Raw genomic sequence first — 18,474 nt, 5'->3', positions numbered from 1 at the left:
CCACTCGCAGGCGGCAGCCCAGGGTTCCAGGGGGACACTTCGTGAGCCTGCTTTGTCCTGTCTCTCCGGACCACCCTCTCCGTCCTTTAGGAGCCGGTTTCCGAGGGCCTACTATGCACGGCACTAGTCAGAGAGCACCGTGAGCCCATAGAGGAAGGGTCACTCACGGAACCCCATTCATTCGATTATTCCTAAAACGGTTTATCAAACACCTTGTCTGTCCCTGAGAAGCCCTTGAGGAACCTGGGCTTCAGTTGAAAGTAGAGGAGAATTTCAAGGGGTAGAGACGTGGAAAGGCCTTGCAAGCAGAAGGGACTGAGGGGGCAAAGGCCAGCAAGTGTGGCTGTGAGTGGTGTCTCCGGAGGGAGGCCCGCCCCCGGACTCCGCTGCCTGCCATCCAGGATGCACGGTGGTTGGGTAGCTTTTTGTTGTTTGGCACGTTTTGAGGAAGAATGCAGCAGTAATCCAGGGTAGGTGAGGCCTCCAGCTGAAGAGGGCCACGTCCCCCACCCCAGCCTTAAAGAAAGAGAGTGAAAACCCCCTTCTGGTGCAGTGGCCCAAACGGCAGAGGGAAATAATCACTTTTCACAGGCCCCTTATCCACAGCCGAGCCCCACACCAGTTTAATCAGCAGCGCCGGTGTGACTTGAAGATTCCGGGGCTTGAGAGATCAGGAGAGGGGTTAAAGAAAATTACCCTCGCCTCCTCCATGCTAATGTAATCTCTAACCAGATCTGCCTAGCTGCAGCTCAAATTGCTTTTTAGATTAACATTTAATTATTAACAGGGTCCCCTGGAAGGCCTCAGGCTTGGAGCAGGGATGGGGGAGGGCATCTCCTCCGGCTGCCTCGAAGAGAGACAGAGTTGGGGAGGAGGGAGGGAGGAGGGGAGAGTGGGGTCAGGAAGGGAGCAAGAAAGGAGACAGCAGGAAAGAAGGAGAAGGACAGGGAGGCAGATGGAGTAAGAGACAGGGACAGAGGCAGGGGAGGAAGAGAGAGACAGGCTGTTCACCTTCCTATTGTGGGGGAGGGGCTGTGCACCCAGATTCTCTATGGCCTCCCAGGCAAAGATCCCTCTGCCCTTCTGTTCCGGCCAAGGGCAGGTAAATCCTGCCCCTCGGTGCTTTTGGAGGCTGCATGCTGGCCCCGCTCATGGTAGAGGGGACCAACACAGAAAAGCAACCCCCTCAGGGTGGCAGAGCCAGGGTCTGGCCACAGCTCTCCCAGGCTCCCAATCCAGTGTGTATTCCCCACCCTGGGCCCCGGGCCTCCTGCCTCCACTTAAGATGCCCCCTGCAGGTGGGGGCAGGCTCTGCGGCCAGGCCAGGGTGAGGGGAACGAGGCTTCAGGACAGCAAGAGGGGCTGCAGGCGAGAGCTGTGAAGGTTGCAGGCCCGGGGAACAGCAGCCGTCTCTCCTGGATATCTTTAGGGACCTCAGAGTCCGAACAGTCCACTCATCACTTTACATGAACTGCTGGTGTTTCCGGCTTCCTGCCTCATCCCCACTCAAGATTCTAAATATCTCAAGGACAGACTACATCTAAAACCCCCTTTGTGCGCTAGTGAGTCAAGGACCTAGCTCTGTGTCTTGCATGTCTTACATTGGATTGTGTGTGAAACCTAAATTGTAACACCCCTCATCCGAGCTGGAAGGCCCTCTTGCCATCGGTGGGCCCGCTCCCCATTAAGATTCAGCAAAGGCAAGGGAGACTTATGCGCTATGAGAGACAGGCCTCGAGGTCGCTCAGCCATTGAGAGCCCCGGTGTTGGCCGCTGCCTGGCAGGTGCCACCCTGAGGCCCCTGGGGCCAGCCTTTCTTCCCACATTTCTCGCCTCACTGGATGCTGGGAAGGGCCTGGCATGACCTTCCCCTCCAAGCCACAGCCAGTCTTTGGCCTGAGTGCATCCACAGAGGCCCTAGTGGGCAATACCAGGGAGGGAGGGAGGAAGGACAGGGACTGGAAGCAGAACGGTCCTTGGCCTTCCTGGGGTCACAGCCACACCCTGCTCCGGGGCCAGCCCAGCCCAGCAAGTGGCAGGCTGCTGGTCTATAGGACGCGCCAGGGAGAGATCTGCCCACCTGCCACTTCCAGGACATACTGGCGGCTGAGGGAGAGGCCAGGAAAGTCTATTTTTAAAGATTGCATGTATGTATGTATGTATTTAGAGAGAGGAGAAGAGAGGGAGAGAGGGAGAGAAACTAGAATCAGTTGCCTCTCGCATGCGCCTCGACGAAGCACTGAACCTGCAACCCAGGCATGTGCCCTGACCAGGAATCAAACCGGCAGCCTTTCAGCTTCAGAACGACACCCAACCAACTGAGCCATACTGGTCAGGGCAGAAAGTCCATTTTTAATGGGCTGGATTCAGGAGTGGGAAGCCTTTTCTGGTTGGATGTTCCCTTTTGGCGGGACAGTCATTGATTTTCCTTCTCCCAGCTTCCTGTGTCATAGCCACTTAAGATTCTAAATCCCCCAAGGATGGATCGCATCTAGAACCTTTGTGTGCGTGGCACAGGGCTGGCCCCCAAAAGATGCCAGGGAGTGTTTGCTGCCTGAATGAATGAATGAATGAGCGGGTAAATGACAGCCACTTCGAAGAGGCAGAGCCTGGGCTTCCTTCATGTCAGTGCCCTTCCATCCAGCATGTTGTCCTCTGGGAATGTCCTCTGTTTACAGGGTAGGCGGCCCTCCTTGCCTTCCTCTCTCCTCCTCCTCTGTGATTCCAGCCCCTCTGGGAGTAGAATCAGAGCAGATTCGGGCACTGGGGAGCCACAGGCCTTTGCTCCTGCTCCTTCCCGCCCAGCTGGCTGGGAGCTGGGGGCTGGCGAGCCCCTCACCGCGATGGAGCCAGTGGCAGGGGCTGCACAGTGGGGGGCCGAGGGTGCAGGCTGATGGGGGTTGGCACCCTCGTCTCTGCCACCTAAAAGCTGTGTGACCTTGTGCAGATTACTTCCCCTCTCTGGGACCATTTCCTAATCTGTAAAATGGGGCTAAAACCAGAACCCACCACAGAGGCTGCAGGGAGGCTGTGGTGAGGCCTAACAGACAGGATGCACGCGGGGTGGGCGCAGGAGCATTCAGTAGGCGTGCACTGCTATTATTCGTACTCAGGCCGGTGTTGTTATTTTCGAGTTCCCCCCTCCCACTGCCTTGGGGGGGTCCCTGAAGCCCCCCTGCAGCCAGACAGGCAGGGAAAGATAACAAAAGGCAGGCAGGGCCAAGGCCCCCAATTCCCTGTTCTTTTAATAAAAATAAAGACAGCCTTTAGACATCCTCCTCCTGTGCATTGTTCTGCCAAGGCAAGCAGCACAGACTTAATACCTCCTTGGACTTGGAAAGTTCCTTCCATTCTTTCCCCTCCCCTGTCACATTTCCTTTATCTAAATCCTTAGCTATGAAAGGGCATATCGACAACTGGGGGCGTTATCTGGTGGAGGGGACCTTTTCCTAGGGGTGCCTCCGAGATAAGGCGTCCTATCAGCCCCCGCGTCAGGGCTGGTGCCAAAGCAGTCTAATCATTGAGGCTTGCGACATTTTCCCCTCCCCCCACCCTTTTTTATTATTAAAGTCACAAAAGACCTTGGGCTTATAAACAGCCTGATTTGCAGATAGGGTTTCAAAATGAGCAGCGCTCCCAGGATGGTCCGTGGCTGGGGGGGTAATCAGTATAGGCGGGGGCTCTGAGGGGCTGGCTTTCTGCAGATGGGAAGATCATGCGTGTTTTAGGCGCCTGCCCCCGTCCTACCCCCATCCTGCCCCCAGCTTGCTGTGTGACCTTGTGCAGGGTGCTTGGCTTCTCTGGGCCTTGGGCCTTCCTCTGACAATAACCAATTCATTGGTTCCTCCGTTCATTCAACACCTGTTTATTACATGGTTACTCTTTGCCAGGCACTGGGTAGAAAGAAATAAGACATGGTCCTTGCCCCTGAGAAACTTGGAGTCTCGTGGAGAGAGACAGACATGAAAATTGGCAGTTACAGCTCCTTGTGATTAGGGCCGTGAGGGGGGATCCCCAAGGGAGGGGCGCCAGAGTCCAAGTTAACATGGACAGGGCGCTGCAGGCAGAGGGGCAGAGCAGGCCTCTGCCTAGGGCTGTGAGGCAGCCGGGCCAGCGACGGGGAGGGGGCTGGGAGGACGCGAGGAGAGATGGGGAGGCAGGTCTTGGGGGCCCTGCAGCCCAGGCAGTGAGGGTCGGGCTCTATTCTGAGGCCAGAGAAAGGTGTTAAGTCCAGGGAGACGGGTCTTAGTCTTGATTGTAGAGGATGGTGATGATGCGGAAACTGGAGGTTGCGGTCCACTCCTCCGTGCCTGGCTGGCCCCTGCCCACCTCCGCCCTGAACCCCCACCTTCCCCAGCCACAGGGCAGATGGTTCCTGGGAGAATGGGCAGTGATTTAGGGGAACGGGGGGGATGTAGAGAGAATTCTCCTACCCCGAGTGCACCGCTCAGGCTGCAGGGCACTGCCAGCCGAGCCTCCAGAAGCTAGGGACCCGTCCAGGCAGCTGCATCGGACAGGCAGAGCCGAGGCCTCAGGGGAATCCTCCGTGGCCCTGAGATGGGGCGGGCGACCTCTGGGCTCCCAGGACTGCCTGGCCAGTCACCATCAGAGCACTCGGAAAACTACAGGGAGGGCAGGTGAGGGTACGTGGAGAGGCCCCAGGATAGGCAGCGTGCCGCTCCCCTGCCAGCAACCGTAGTCCCCAGCCTGCCCCTTTCAACTGCAAAGCATGCTGGGATACGTGGCCCCGGGGGACTTGTGAGGTGGGGGCTGGAAAGGGGCTGGGCCAGAGGTGGAGAGGAGCTGGGCGTGGGCAGGACGGGGAGGAGAGTGCCCTGGGTGGGTCATGGAGCCAGTTTATAAGAGGGGGCAGTAGCTTCCCTGGGGTCACGCGGCGGGCACTGGCTGGGGGAGGTTCCAGGCTTCCAGCCCAGGTTTCCTCAGCTCGCTCTGGCCCAGTGCTGCCCAGGGGTGGGCGGCAGGCTCACCCAGCCTCTGCGTGCTGGGTGGCCCCGGGCAGGGTGCTGCTGCTTTCTGGCTCGGGCTTCCCGATCTGTGGAGGGAGAGGCTGGGCCCTGCAGCCCCCTGGCCTTCCCCAGGCCTCCCCTCTGTCCCCCACAGCCTGCATCGGCGAGAGGCGGGCACTGCGCTGGGCTGGAGTGGGGGAGTGGCCAGGTCGCGTGCAGGGTAGCCCAGGGCCTCTTTCCTTCTAGGTGTGCGCACAGCTGTGTGTGTCGGTGGACCGCGTGTGCGTGAGAGGGGCCGGAGGGCGTGGGGGGCGTGGGGGGCGTGTCCCGTGGGGTGGGAGAGGGTCTGCCCCTCTGCGGGAAAACACAGTGAGCGAGCACAGCTGCGTGTGGGCACCCAGCACCCCGGCGGCTTTTCTAAATGGCCCTGGGTGTCCGGGTGGGGCAGGGCGTGCCTACGTGGGCAGGTGTGTCGTAAAGGGCCCCCTCGAGGCCCGCTCTGCCACCCGCTCCGTCCCAAGTGCCCCAGGAGCCGTGCCTCGTCCCGCAGTCAAGAGCTTTCATCTCTGCAATAAGCCCACTTCACTCCCTTTTTAAACTGTATAATTTCTGCCTGATTGTAATGGCATATTTTAAAATTACCCGAAATCAAAGCTGGGAAGTGGATACTGCAGCTTTTATTGCGTTGCCGCGTTAAGGCTGGCGATTGGGTGGAGGGGGGAGGATGAGAACCACCTCCCCTCCCCCAACCCATCCCCTACTCTCTCTCTTTTTTTTTTGAGACAGTAATAGGAGAAAATTGGTTTTGAAACTGAATAAAAGTCCCTTTCAGTGTAAATCATTTCTTTCAGGGCACCTTTGCTGAAAGTAAAATAGAGCATAATGAAAGGTGGCTACGTGATTGTCTTTCATTTACCGAGAGGCCGGGACAGACAGGGGGCTGCAACCGTCTCCGGGAAATACAAGACTGGAATAATTGCGCGGTAACAAGGAGCTTGTTGTGAAATTAGTATCTTAAGAAAGTAGTGAAAAAAGGCTTTTCCTCATGAATACTTCATTATTAGAAGAAAGCAGCAGAATTTAGGGCTCCAGACACCTGTTTAGTATTAAATAACTTCCTTTTCTTCCCCTTAAACACACCCCCCCGCCCCACCCCCCACACACTCTGTCTCTTTCTTTTCTTTCCTTTTTAAAACCAGCATGAGGATTGGGTTGGCCCAGCGTGGCTGCTTGGGACTCGGGTCATGGGAGTGGCGCGGGGTTAGGAGGTGGCGGGGACAGAGCACCAGGGCAGGAGGGGCGTCAGGGGTGTCCAGGGGTCGGCTCACACCTGGGCCTGCCACCTCCTCACTGGGAAAAGAGGGAGGGAGGAGCCCAGCAGAGAAAGCCCCGCCCTGTCCCCAGGGCCTCCGGGGCAGGCCCTGCCGCTGTCACCCCGCTCCTCAGGGTCTCCTCAGGGTCTCCAGGTTCTCAGGAAAGGGGATTTTGTGAACACAGGGCAGCTGACTGTGAGTGAGCAAGCAGAGGTGGTCCTGCCTGGAGCCACATCTGAGCTGCCACCTACACAGACCTCTGCCTGCCCTTTCTGGCTGGGGTAGGGAGCTCGGTCAGGAAGCCACAGTGGCCTTTGGGGCCCTGGCTCGGAGTTCAGCCTGAGCTCCAGGCCAGGCTCAGCATAGGCCAGGGTTGGAGCCCCTCTGGTCCTCTCCCCTCCAAGGTGCTGTGAGAACACCCCGGACCAGGGGCGGACCAGCTTCAATAAACTGCAACACCTTGTAACCACTGGCAGTCCCTGGCACCCCTCCCTGCGGTTCCAAAGATGGCCGGGAGAGGTCTTTGCCCTTGCAGAGCTCAAAGCTGGAGCGGGCATGTGTACAGATCCGCTCCCAGGCAGCAGTGAAGGAGCTGGAAGGACAGCCTGCTGAGCGCACACGGAGGGGTGGGAATCGGGGGAATCTGAGAGGCAGACGGCGTCAGGGTGGCCCCTCGGAGGGGGTGAGCTGTACCCAGAGCGGCTCTGGGGCATGTCTGAGCAGCCAGCTCTGGCCCCATCACGCTGGAACGCCATCCCTTGGGAGACCCAGAACCTTTCCCTCCTGTGGGGCCGCAGACAAGCCCCTTGAAGCCCCCTTGCTGGTCTGTCTAATAAGGGAGAAAGGGCACCTGCTGGGAAGTCTCTGATGTTCTCTGGGGTAGTGGGAGGCTGCCCGCACCAAATCCGGCTGGGGGGGGGGCGGGGGGCGGGGCTGGAGCAGCCCCTGTGACAAGTACCTCCTCTCCCTTCCCACAGGGACCCTGCCGCCGAGCGTGCCGCGCTGCGGGCCCCCAGTTTAGCCATGCTGGCCTGTCTGCAGAGGACCCAGAACCCACCGGGCCAACACCTGGCCTGCCCGAGCAAGAGCCTGGAGCTGCGCAAGTGTGAGTGGGCACCCTCACCCTGCACGACACCCTCCGCGCCCCCACAGTCCCCCCCGCCTCGCCCCTCCTCTGCCTGCTCTGTGTCCACAGGGCTTGCTTCCTGTTTTTGGACACACCGAGCCTTTCCCGTCTCAGGCCTTTGCAGGGCAGGGCCCGGGCAGGGCAGGGCATGGCATCCATGCCCCAGCACGCCCCCCACCTCGCCCCAACCCTGTCTTGAACTCTGTGCCCCTCTAGGCCTTTGCCCAGGTTGTGCTGCCACCCTCGAGTCCCTTCCCTACGATGGCACCCACTCCCTTTGGCGAGCTCCCAACGGGTGTGACGGCCTTGCCAGTGCCTCTCCGACCGCTGCCAGCACCATGGCCCCACTCCCGCCCCGCTTGCGGCCCCACTGTGCGCCACATCTGTCCCCCTCACCATCATTTCCCTGCCTTAGCAGAGGGTAGGATTATGTGGAAGCGAGTGGCCCGGAATGGGATCCCGGCTCTGGGCCCCATTCGCTGCGTGACCGACCTCAGGCATGTCCTCTCCCTCGCGGGCCTTGCTTTTTCAGTGTGTCCAGTTAGGGAGCCGGACGTGGTACCTCCAAGCATATTAATTATTGTAGTATTATAATACATTAAAAAAAATTTAACAGCTTTATTGAGATGTAATTCATGTACCATACAATCCACCCATCTGAAGCGTACAACTCAGAGTTCTTTAGTATGGTTACAGAATTTTGCAACCTCACCAGAGTCAATTTTTGAGTGTTTTATCACTTCAAGAAGAAGCCCCTTCTTAACCATGAGCGGCCACTCCCTTATCCTTCTGCCTTCTTCCTTCTCTGTAGGTTCCCCTCTTCTGGGCTTTGATAGGAGGGAATCATGCAATACACAGCCTTTTGTGACTGGCTTCTTTCACTTGGCGTAATCTTTTCAAGATTCATCCATGCTGTGGCATGTGTATAACACATTTTAACATATGCTGATGTGTGTTGTTCCTTATTATTCACCGTCCCCCCATGCAGAATCTCCTTGGTTTTTTTCTGTCTGAACTGTGGCATCAATTTATCTAGGTAAGGACAGAAGTCCTGTTTGTGTTTTTACTGGAACTGCATTAAATTTATAAATTAATATAGGAAGAAATTGCATTTTTATGATGATTATATCTTTTTCTCCAAGAACATGAGTATATACCCTTCTCTCTGTGTTCCAACGTTCTCATGTGTCTCTTGGGAATGTTTTAATACTTGCTTTATTTAGACCTTACACCGATTCTGAGTTTACTTCTGAATAGTTATCCGTTTTTTGGCAAGCCTTATCTTTCATAAATGGAGGTTATTTATATAAAGGCTATCAACTCCTACCACCTTTCTGAAATCTTTTGTTTGTAATGGTTTTTTAATTTAGTCTCTTAAGGTTTTCCAGTTTACTGTTATATCATTTGCAAATGATAATTTTATTTCCCACTTTGGAAGTTTTATATCTTAATTTTTTTGTCTTGTTTAATATTGTTGGCTACTATCCCTGGAACAATGAAAAATAATGTGATAACAGACATTCTTGCTTTGCTCCTGACTTTTAACAAGAAGCTTCTATGATTTCCCCATCAGTAAAACACTGGATTGGGGGCAAATATTTTATCAAGTTGAATGCCTGTCAATTTCTTCTTACTTTATTAAGAATTTTAAAAATCAAGAATGGAAATTGGAGTTTACCAAATGATTTTTCAGTGTTTCTGAAGACAATCATATGTTTTTCCTTTATTAATGTGAATAATAATATAGATTTCTTAATGTTGAACCATCCTTGCATTCCTAGTTGAATCCCACTTGTTTATGGAGAATCTTTATAATATACTACTGAGAGATTGGATTTACTCTTTTACTTAGTAGTTTTGCCTCAGTTTCATCAACAAGAGTAGTCTTTAGTTTTCTTTTTTTTGGAACAGTTTTGTTGGGTTTTGCTCTAAGCTTTATGCTTGTTTCCTGAAGAGAATGGAGAATTTCCTTCTTTCTCTATGCTTTGTAACAGTTTAACTAGAAATGGATTATCTGTTCTTTGAAGATTGGTTGATCCTCCATTAAACAGTCTGGGCTAGTACATTTATTTGGGGTAGGTGGGTAGCTCTTTAATAATATTGTCTCTTCTGGAATAATTCATTTGTTTTAATTGTTCTGCTTCTTGAATGAATTTGATAAATTATATTTCTCCAGAAAAGTATTCAATTCATCCAGGTTTTCAAATTTATTTGCATGAGGCGGAAGAAAGTAATTTACAATTCTTTTAAATGATTAATTCACCCTTATTTCTTAAATTATATATTTTGTAGTTTTTTACCCATTTTTCCTGATGAGGTTAGTTAGCTAATGAGGTTATCCATCCCCTTGTCCCAAAGATCCATACTTAGGATTTATTAGTAATTACCCCTTTCTGGTTTCTAATTCATTTATTTATGTCTTTATCTTTATTAAAATCTTTCTACTTTCCTTGTTTCTTTTTAGTTTCTTGAGTTAGGGGCTTAAATCTTTAAACAAGGAAAAAAAGGGAAAATTAAGACTATGAATTCTCTGAACACTGCTTTATCTATATCCTGTAGGTTCTAATATGTAACATTTTTATCATCATTTTTCCTAGATATTTTATAACTTCATCTTTGATTTCTTCTTTGACCGAAGGCTCATTTGAGTTCCACCTCTCTACCCATATAGTAGGTGCTTTTGTGTTTTGTTTTTTTCCTAGTTTTATTGCATTATGATCAAAAGGTTGTCTGTGATTTCTGCTTTTTTGGATTTTATTGAAGTTTTCCTTGTAATATAATCTGTGGTCATATTTTGTGAGGTTTTAAAATTTTTATTAATTTATTTTAGAGAGAGGAGGGGGAGGGGGGAGAGACAGAGAGAAACAAGATCTGTTGTTCCACTTTATTTATGTACTTGTTGGTTGGTTCTTATGGGTATCTTGACCAGGGATCGAACACTCAACCTTGGTGCTTTGGAACAGTGCTCTAACCAACTAAGCTACCTGGCCAGGGCCCAAGTTTTTGTAGGTTTTGAGACTTTTTACAGGGACTTGAAAAGAAGATGTGGCTTTGTTTTAAGGATTCAGAGTTTGGCGTATACCAATTATATCTACTCCATTATTTGTTAGTTAGGTCTTCTCTAGCCATACTTACCTGTCGTGGGAAGAGAAATGAATTGGATGCCCACTGCTGATGGATTCGAGTCTGTTTCTTCTTGTCGCATCTACAACTTTGACCTTATGAATGGCGATGCAGTGTTACTTAACACATAGCTGTTAATACCTTCATTGTGACTTGCGTCTTTCTTTACTGTACTTAATACTTTGGGGGCAGATTGAATTTTATCTGTTAAGATGGTAACCTCTGCTCTTTCAATTCTCAGTTTTCTTGAAACCTTGGCCAGTCCTTTTATTTCAACCTCTCTGAATGACTTTGTTTAGATGTGACTCATACAGTATAGAGTTGGATTAAGCTTTGTGATTCAACCTGAATGCCTTTTAAAAATTTTGAGAGCTTAGCCCATTTACATTTATTGATATGACAGACGTCTCATCTGAGTTCATTTTGTGCTTTGCTGTAATTGCTTTTAAAAGTCTTTTCCTCTGTGATCTGTGTTCTCTGCTTTGTTTAATGCACCTACTAATCATGAGAAAGGTTGGTGTTTTTTGTAACTTTAAATAATACCCTAATTTTCTGTTTCTTTCTAACGGTATCTATTACTTTCCCTAAGATGAACAAAATGATGAAATTAGCATCCAGTTGACGGTGGAACAACAGGGGTTTGAACGATGTGGGTCCACTTTCATGTGGATTTTTAAAAATAAGTACGTTCAGTACCATGGGTGTATTTTCTCTTCCTTATGGTTTTCTCGGTAACATATTCCTTTCTCTGGCTTGCTTTATTGTAAGAATACAGTATACAATACATCTATGTTAATCAACTGTTTATATTATTGGTAAGGCTTCCAGTGACCAGCAGGCTATTGGTAGTTAAGTTTTGGGGGAGTCAAAAGTCTTACGTGGATTTTTCACTGTGAGGAGGGGGTTAACACCCCCTAATCCCCATGTTATACAAGGGTCAACTGTACTTTCTTTTTCTTTCTACAGCATTTCCTTGAAGTTCACTTCATCCCTTTAAACCTCTATCATCTGACATCAGCTTCAAAGATGCCCTTTGACCCCACCTGTTAAAGACGAGGACATCTATGTACTTAAACTCCTGTCCCCTCTGCCCTTCCCTTCTGTTATTAGGGACACCCGTACTCTGTTCCTAGGGCTCCTACTATTAGCACCTGGTGACAGAGCCCCAGTCCCCCTGTTGTTCCAGTCTCAGTCTCGCAGGTAAATGGGATCAATTCTCACCACCAGCTCTTTTGCCTTCTTTTCCCGTCATTGGAAAGTTGGCCCTCAGGTCTGCGGCTCAAGGCCTCACGTGACCGGCACGCCTGGCGTTCCGCATGCTCAGAACTACCTGTCGCCTTTCTACTTGAGTGAAAAATCATCCCTGGGCCACTTTGCTTTCTTGAGGATTTTTGTAGACCTTGGTCTGTTCTCATGTTGAACGTTGCCATGGAGAAACTGAAGCCGGATTTCCCTGCTTTATGTTTCATTCTGATCTTTCCGTGTCTTTCATATCATTACTTTACTAGCACGTGTCTTGGGACTGACCATTCAAGTGTGTTTTTCCCGGAACACTGCACCGTGCCCTTCCGATACACAAGATCCAAGGCTTTTGTTATTTCACTTTCTGTCTCATGGGGACCCCCGTTGAAGCACAGGTTGGCTGTCCTTTGCCCGTCTTCCCTGTGTACCCTCTTCTGGGTAAGCCTTTCTAACTCTTTTTTTTTTTTTTCATTTTGGTCAGTTTTTTTTCCTTGCACTCCTTCTATTTTACCCTTTTGCTCATACAGTAAGATTTTTCTCCTACTCTTCTCTCTCTGCTTTGTGTTTTTGCTTCATAGAAACAATTGTTACTGCATTTTTATTTCCTTCACAATGAAATATTTAGCCATAATCTTCACCTCTTCCGTGGCCACATGTTTCTGATGGGAAGTGTTTGTTTGTTTCTTTGCCAACCATTACTTTACTTATGCTTTGCCTCTCCTCACTTTTCTTATATATTTTGATTAGGCCCTAAGCTGGTTCAGTTTTGATTATTTGTCTCTGGAAGTGATGAGTTTTCCCTGGCCCAGCCATTTCCCTCTAGAACTGCCTCAGAGACAAACAGGTTCCTGCCAGCATGCCGTATGTGTGGCGTCTTGTCTGGCTCTACCTCCCTTGCTCTTCAGAACCAAGGAGGGGAGCTCAGTCAGCCTCGAGGCACCTCTGCTTTCAGGGCTGCATGGACAGGGTGTAGATTTGATATCTCGGGGCGTGTCCCTCACGTCCAGGAAGAGCACTCCGCGGGCTCCTTCCGAAACCCACGGCTGTGGCTCCTTCCCTGGGCTTGCTCCCTCAGCCCCGCCGGGCAGCCTGCCCGTCTGTTCTTCGTGTGTTTGTCCAGGGGGTTAGCTGTCTCCTCGTTTTGCCAAAAATGGAACTGGTGTTTTTATTCCATGTTGCTTTCAGGGTGTTTCCAGGAAGGGGGGGATCTTCTGATGGGGTTCTGTCAGGGACGGGAGTTTAGAGAAACGTGTCTGCCTCATCAAAAACCGAACAATGACAGGTTATCTGGGAGCGCCTTAGGGTTCAAGAAAAAGTGTCTTTCATGCACAGCCCCCTTCACTCCTTGATGTGACCTCCAGGGAGACCAGCTCATTGTCTCTTAAATAAAATTAAGTACTTCTCTGTCCCTGGCACCCGCTTCAGGAAGCATAGAATTTACAGTAAGAAATAACTCTCTTCCCCAGAGGAAACCAGTGTTAGCAGTTTCTTAAATACCCTCCAGAAAAAAACTGAGGGGCAGTGAATACCTTTTACGGAAACATTCACAACTCTGTGCTCTTCTCAGCTCCTGGCCTTTTTCCAGCACATCCTAGAGATAGAAAGAGTGCCTCATTCATTGCTTCCATTGCACAGCTAAAGATGGTAACATTTTTAGCCATTCTGTTGATGGACATTTAGGTTGTTTCTAGTCTCTTACTATTCTGAACAGTGTTGTAATGAACATCTTTGTACATCTGTGTGTATCTTGCAAAAAAAGAAAATTATTCCAGAGTTGACTTGCTAGCTCAAAAGATCTGTGCACCTTAACCTGTGGTTGCTGCTGTCCAGCTGCCCGGGTCCCCTGCCTTGTCCTCTCTGCCAGCCAGCTGGAGGCCGGGACTGGGCATGGCGTCCTGGGCTGATCCTTCCTGGGCCAGGGCCAGAATTAGGGAGTGTGGAGGCCACCAAGGACGCCCCACTTCCCCGCCCACACAGACCCTTTGACATCTTTGCACTTATTGGAAAAGACACCGACTCTGCCTGTAATTGAAGAGCACAGGAAAGAGAGGCAGGAAGGGAGATAAGCAAATTGAATTGGGCACCCTGCCGCCAGTCAATGCCTGGACAATTGGCAGAGGAGGTTCCTGCCCCTTCCTCCTGAGGGTGACACTTGGGCAGTCAGGCCCTAGGTCGGCCCTCCTGTCCCTGTGGCTCCCCAGGGGGGTCAGGGCAGGGAGGTCTGGCCCCAAGGGTCATGTCCGGACCTTGAGCTGTGCTGTTTCTCCCCAAAGGAGAAAAGTTTTGACGTGGCCACGTGCAGCGTGACCTTGGACAGGTCGGTCAGCCACTTAGGGCCTGTGTCCCTCCTGCTGTAAAGCCAAGGGTCAGATCAGATGGCCCTGGGAAGCCACCCAGCTCTGACCATCTGTGATAACAGTGTCAAAAGCCCCGGGAGGGGAAGATGCGGCCGGTCTGGAGCACCCCTTCCCTCCTCTTCTTGTAAAATGGGGTCAGAGCAGCCTGACTGCTCAGGGCTGCACAAGGACTGGCCACCACGTACGCCCTGAACTTGACCGGCAAACCAGAAATGGCTGCAGCTCCCCTGTCTAGGATCCGAGGTCAGGCAGGCGGACGAGCTTGGGCGGCCGGCATTGTAGCCTGTTGCAGGTGACTGGGAAAAAAGAAAGAAATGATGTGGGGGGAGGGAAAGTCCGTTCTTCCCCTGCCCTACCTCGGGCCTAAGAGCCTGGACTGCTCCCAGCAGGGCAGAGTCCCTGGGTTCCAAATGGGACCAGCCCTCCCCTGGGACAGAAGCCTGTTTTTCTCAGCTGCTCAGGACCCGCTAATAAATATTTGACTTTCTCGTCATGGTGTTGATACATAAGCTTTGAGTCACGCACTGCTAAAAGTTCAGGCTGTGCTGGGAGCTCCAGAGAGGCACTGCGGAGGGCGGGGGCTGGGCGGTACTCGGGCCTGTCATCCCAGGAGGGTGGAGCTGAGGCAGCGACCGGGGACGCTGACCCAAGCCGCCCCCTCAGGTAAGCGGGGCAGCCTCCTGAACCTCAGGCTGCTCCTCTGTAGGCGAGGGCAGCCTGCCGCTCTGCATTCCTGCCCCCGTGAGCCCCAGGGAGCAGGCTTTGGGATCGAGATCGTCCGGGGCCGAGCCCTGGCTGTGCCCCGCTTGGGTCATGGGCACGGCCTCGGGCGAATGAGTGACTGGCCCTCTCTGGGCCTCAGTTTCCCCTGCTGTCACGTGGGGATACGGAAGAACAGCAGGAGAGAATCCCCAAAGCCTGGCCAACTCAAGCACTTTATCTGCCCCCACCCCATCCCCTCCAGATGGTGGGAACCGCCACTCCCACATTCACGGGGGAACAGGAGGTCCCCAACCCGTCTCCCCGAGAAGCTGCGCAGGGCCTGCTAACCCAAGGTCGGGGAGCTGCTCTTCTCACCAACTCCCACCCTGCACCCCCTCGCACAGCAGCCCTGACCCTGAAAGGCTGGAGCCGCCGCCCTGCGGGCGTTCCGGCAGGTGCAGCTGCCTCCGCCGACACTAATAAAATACGGAAGAAACAAAGCAATTTAAAATTCCAATAAAATTAAAAACAAACCTCTGGCCGCGCAGCAGATCCAATTATGTAGCTGTTGCTGAGCGCAGCCTGCGGGGCGGAAGGAAGGCCCAGGGCTGCCCCTGCTGCGGGAGCTGAGCCTGGGGAGGCCAGAGGCTCGGCCGCGGGAAGGGCAGGGGGGCAGGTGGCCTTAGCCCCAGTTTACAATGTAACAAATACAAATAAGCTCTTAGTGAACTAGGAAGACAGGTAACTCCCTTCATGGATGGCAGAGTAGCCAACCGCGGTCCACAGCAGGCCAACCAGAGGACCGACACGGGCAGAGGACCACAGAGACCTGCCTCGCTGCCTCGCCATGCTGCCCAGAGGTCCTGGCCAGCTCCGGGGGACCGGGAGCATGAATAACGCGTTACAAGGATTAGAGAGAAGTGAGACTCTCTGCATAGAAACCCCATGAGACTAAGAACTCAGCAAGATGGCAAATATAAGGGCCACATACGAGTGCAATCACCTTCCTCTTCAGCAGAAGTTGGCAAACTTTTCCTGTGAAGAGCCAATATTTCTGACCACTCTGCTTCCACACACATGTGCGCACCCACAGTTAGTGAATGAGAGAGAGGATCCTTGGTGCTGTGCCCAGCGATAACCACCACCCAGCACGGCCTAGTCTGGTCCAGAAAGAGCTAAAAGGAAGGCAGCCAGCCTGTTCTATGTGCCCACTATATACCAAGCCTTCCAACACGCATCCTCTCATTTAATCTCCCCTCTGTCCCTTTAGGGGAAGCCGAGGCCAGAAAGCTGTGGTCACTTCCCTGAAGTCCCCAGGTGGTAACTGGGGTACCTGGATTCACACCCAAGTCGGATGCCAAAGACCTGGGCCAGTGGGCGGGGGCGGGGGCAGGTCAGGGTGGCTGGCGACCCTCGTGCCCCTTGGCAGCAGCCTGCCCAGCAGAGGCCAGAGAACAGCTGCACCTGCCCTGGCCCAGCACCTTGCCCCCGCCCCCCCACCTCTCCCGAACAGCCTCATTAGTGATTCTGCTGGTGCCACCAGCTAATTAGTGTCATGTTAATTGAGCATTCAAGAGGCTGCCACCTCCAAGGGCAGAGTGTGGGCTGCCAAGGGGAATGCAGATGTGGGTGGCCCCGCCCCGTGCCCAGGGGCCCCTGCCGTCCTGGAGCAGCCCTGGGTACCCCCCCTTCCCCCATCTCAACACAGATAACGCCCTGCGCCTTCAGGGAGGGACAGCAGGTAAACCTACAGCAGGGAGGTAAAGAAACGGCACTTGCAAAACCCCTCCTGTGGGCCTGGCTCGCTTTCAGTTCTCCCCCTCCTGTGGGATAGCTACAGTGAGCCTCGCTGCCAGCCAAAAAATCAGGGGCCGCAAGGGAACCGCCTCTGCTGGGGTTTGTCCAGTGGAGCTGCAGGAACCTGTGTATGGCTGCACAGGGACCAAGGGATGGCGTATGGCCGCAGCAGGTGCACAGGCTCCCACAGAGATCCCTGAAGTGCGGAACTAGGAATTCTGGGCTCTCGTCGCACCCCTGCCCCGCCCTGCCCACCGCCACCGCCACCGCCACCTCCCCTCCCCCTCGATGAGCAAGTGCCAAAGGCCCCGGCGTGGAGCGTCCCATGGACTTCAGCTGCCGTGGCGTGTCTGCCCTTCATCCCCGTACAGGTGGGAGATCAACGGTCACGTTGAGGGGCTGCCGAAGGCCACCCATGGCAAGTGGCGATGCAGGACGTCAAGCCGCAGAGACCTGACTCTAGCCTGAGTCCGAGCTTCTGCCTCTCTGGCCTCAACAGCAGAGCACCCCCTCCCCCGCTCAGCTTCCAGGACGCAGGGCACCTCCACGGCCTGCTCCCGTGTCTCCCTGCAGCAACATTAAATCTCACTCAAAGGGCTGCTTTTAATTGGCTTAATATACTCGTTAATAACTGCATCTACTTAACGCACCTGTAAAAGGCTCATAACATTAACTTAATGGCACCAAGGCCCCGCCCGCACTGCCAGCCAGCCTTTTAGATTTCCCGACAGGGCTCTGGGGGCGCCACACAGGCCGCGTCAGAGTGAGGGTGTTCCCGGTCATAGGGCAGCCGCCTCCGTTTCCGCACACGGAGCCCAGGTTCTGCCTGGCTGCTGCCCGGTGGCCCTCTCGGGGCCTCAGGTCAAGAATTCACTGGCCCCGCAGGTGTGTGGTCTGCCCTGCTCGGTGCTCACACATCATTTCAAAAGTCCGCAGCTCTGGGCAAGGCCCGCCCCCCCTGCCCCCCTCAGCCCCTGCCCCATGGGGGCTTCTGGCTCATCCCCAGCTCATCTGCCCTCCAGGGGTCAGCAAAGACGTGGGAATGTGTTTGCAGCCCCTGCTTGTCACTCTGTTCCTTGGATGTCCAACCTCCTTTTCTAAAACCCGAAGCTCGCCTCCCAAGGGCGCCCTGTGCTCTGGGCAGTGCCTGGCCAGAGGCAGCCCCAAGTCTGTGAGCGGAGGCCCGGGCCCAGGCCCAGGCCCGCGGGGAGGGCAGGCTGAGCCAGGAGGTCGGGGCCGGGAGTGCGGCTCAAACAGCTCCGCGTTCACACTGAGGGGCTCATTCGCTGCAGGTTCCACGGAGAGGCAGCTGGGAGCCTGGAGGAGGTGGAGGACACAGCAGCCTCTCTCCCTGCTAGATGGTGAGGCCCATGAGGACAGGGACTTGGGTTTGCTCTGAGTACCAGGGAAGGCATGGAGGGAGTGAAACCTAAGCTGGGTCCGGGGGTTTCCCAAGAGGCCTGCAGGGCCATGGGCCGCCTCCCCTGCCCCTCACTAGCCTGTGAGCCTGCCCCCCTCCTCCCAATCGCTTAGAAGCCCACTGCAGACAGTGGCTCAGCTGCTTCCTTCATGTGACACCTTTTTCTGTGTCGTTACATTTGCCGAAACAAGGCTGTACAATGGCACTGAACACTGGTGGCTGGGCCCACCTCCAGCAAAGGTATGGAGCCTTCGACTGAACTGGGGTCAGGGACCCAGGCTGGCCCGAGTGCCCAGGGACCCCGAGTCATGGCCACGATCCTCTGGGGGAAGAGGCGGTGTTTGAGGCCCCAGGGAGCCTCAGGAGCAAGGCGTGAGGCGGTGGCCACAGCAGCACTGCCGCCAGGCCAGGTGTCAACCAGGCCTCT

At 53.5% G+C, this 18,474-nt stretch overlaps 1 protein-coding gene across 1 annotated transcript in view; it reads left to right on the top strand.

Annotated features, from left to right (window-relative positions):
• FAM222A (family with sequence similarity 222 member A) overlaps positions 1-18,474 on the top strand; it is a 46,354-nt gene that overhangs the window by 21,509 nt on the left and 6,371 nt on the right. Inside the window, exon 2 of the mRNA XM_054594431.1 lies at positions 7,258-7,385. Within this exon, the coding sequence (XP_054450406.1) occupies positions 7,304-7,385 (82 nt within the window). The 5' untranslated portion in view covers positions 7,258-7,303. The remainder of the gene's footprint in view (positions 1-7,257; positions 7,386-18,474) is intronic.

Source organism: Pteronotus mesoamericanus, unplaced genomic scaffold (assembly GCF_021234165.1).
Source record: "Pteronotus mesoamericanus isolate MK-2021 breed Mesoamerican mustached bat unplaced genomic scaffold, CSHL_Meso_final scaffold_507, whole genome shotgun sequence".
Lineage (NCBI taxonomy): Eukaryota > Metazoa > Chordata > Mammalia > Chiroptera > Mormoopidae > Pteronotus > Pteronotus mesoamericanus.
The sequence above is the reverse complement of the archived record's forward strand: the minus strand, read 5'-3'. Positions and strand labels throughout refer to the sequence as shown.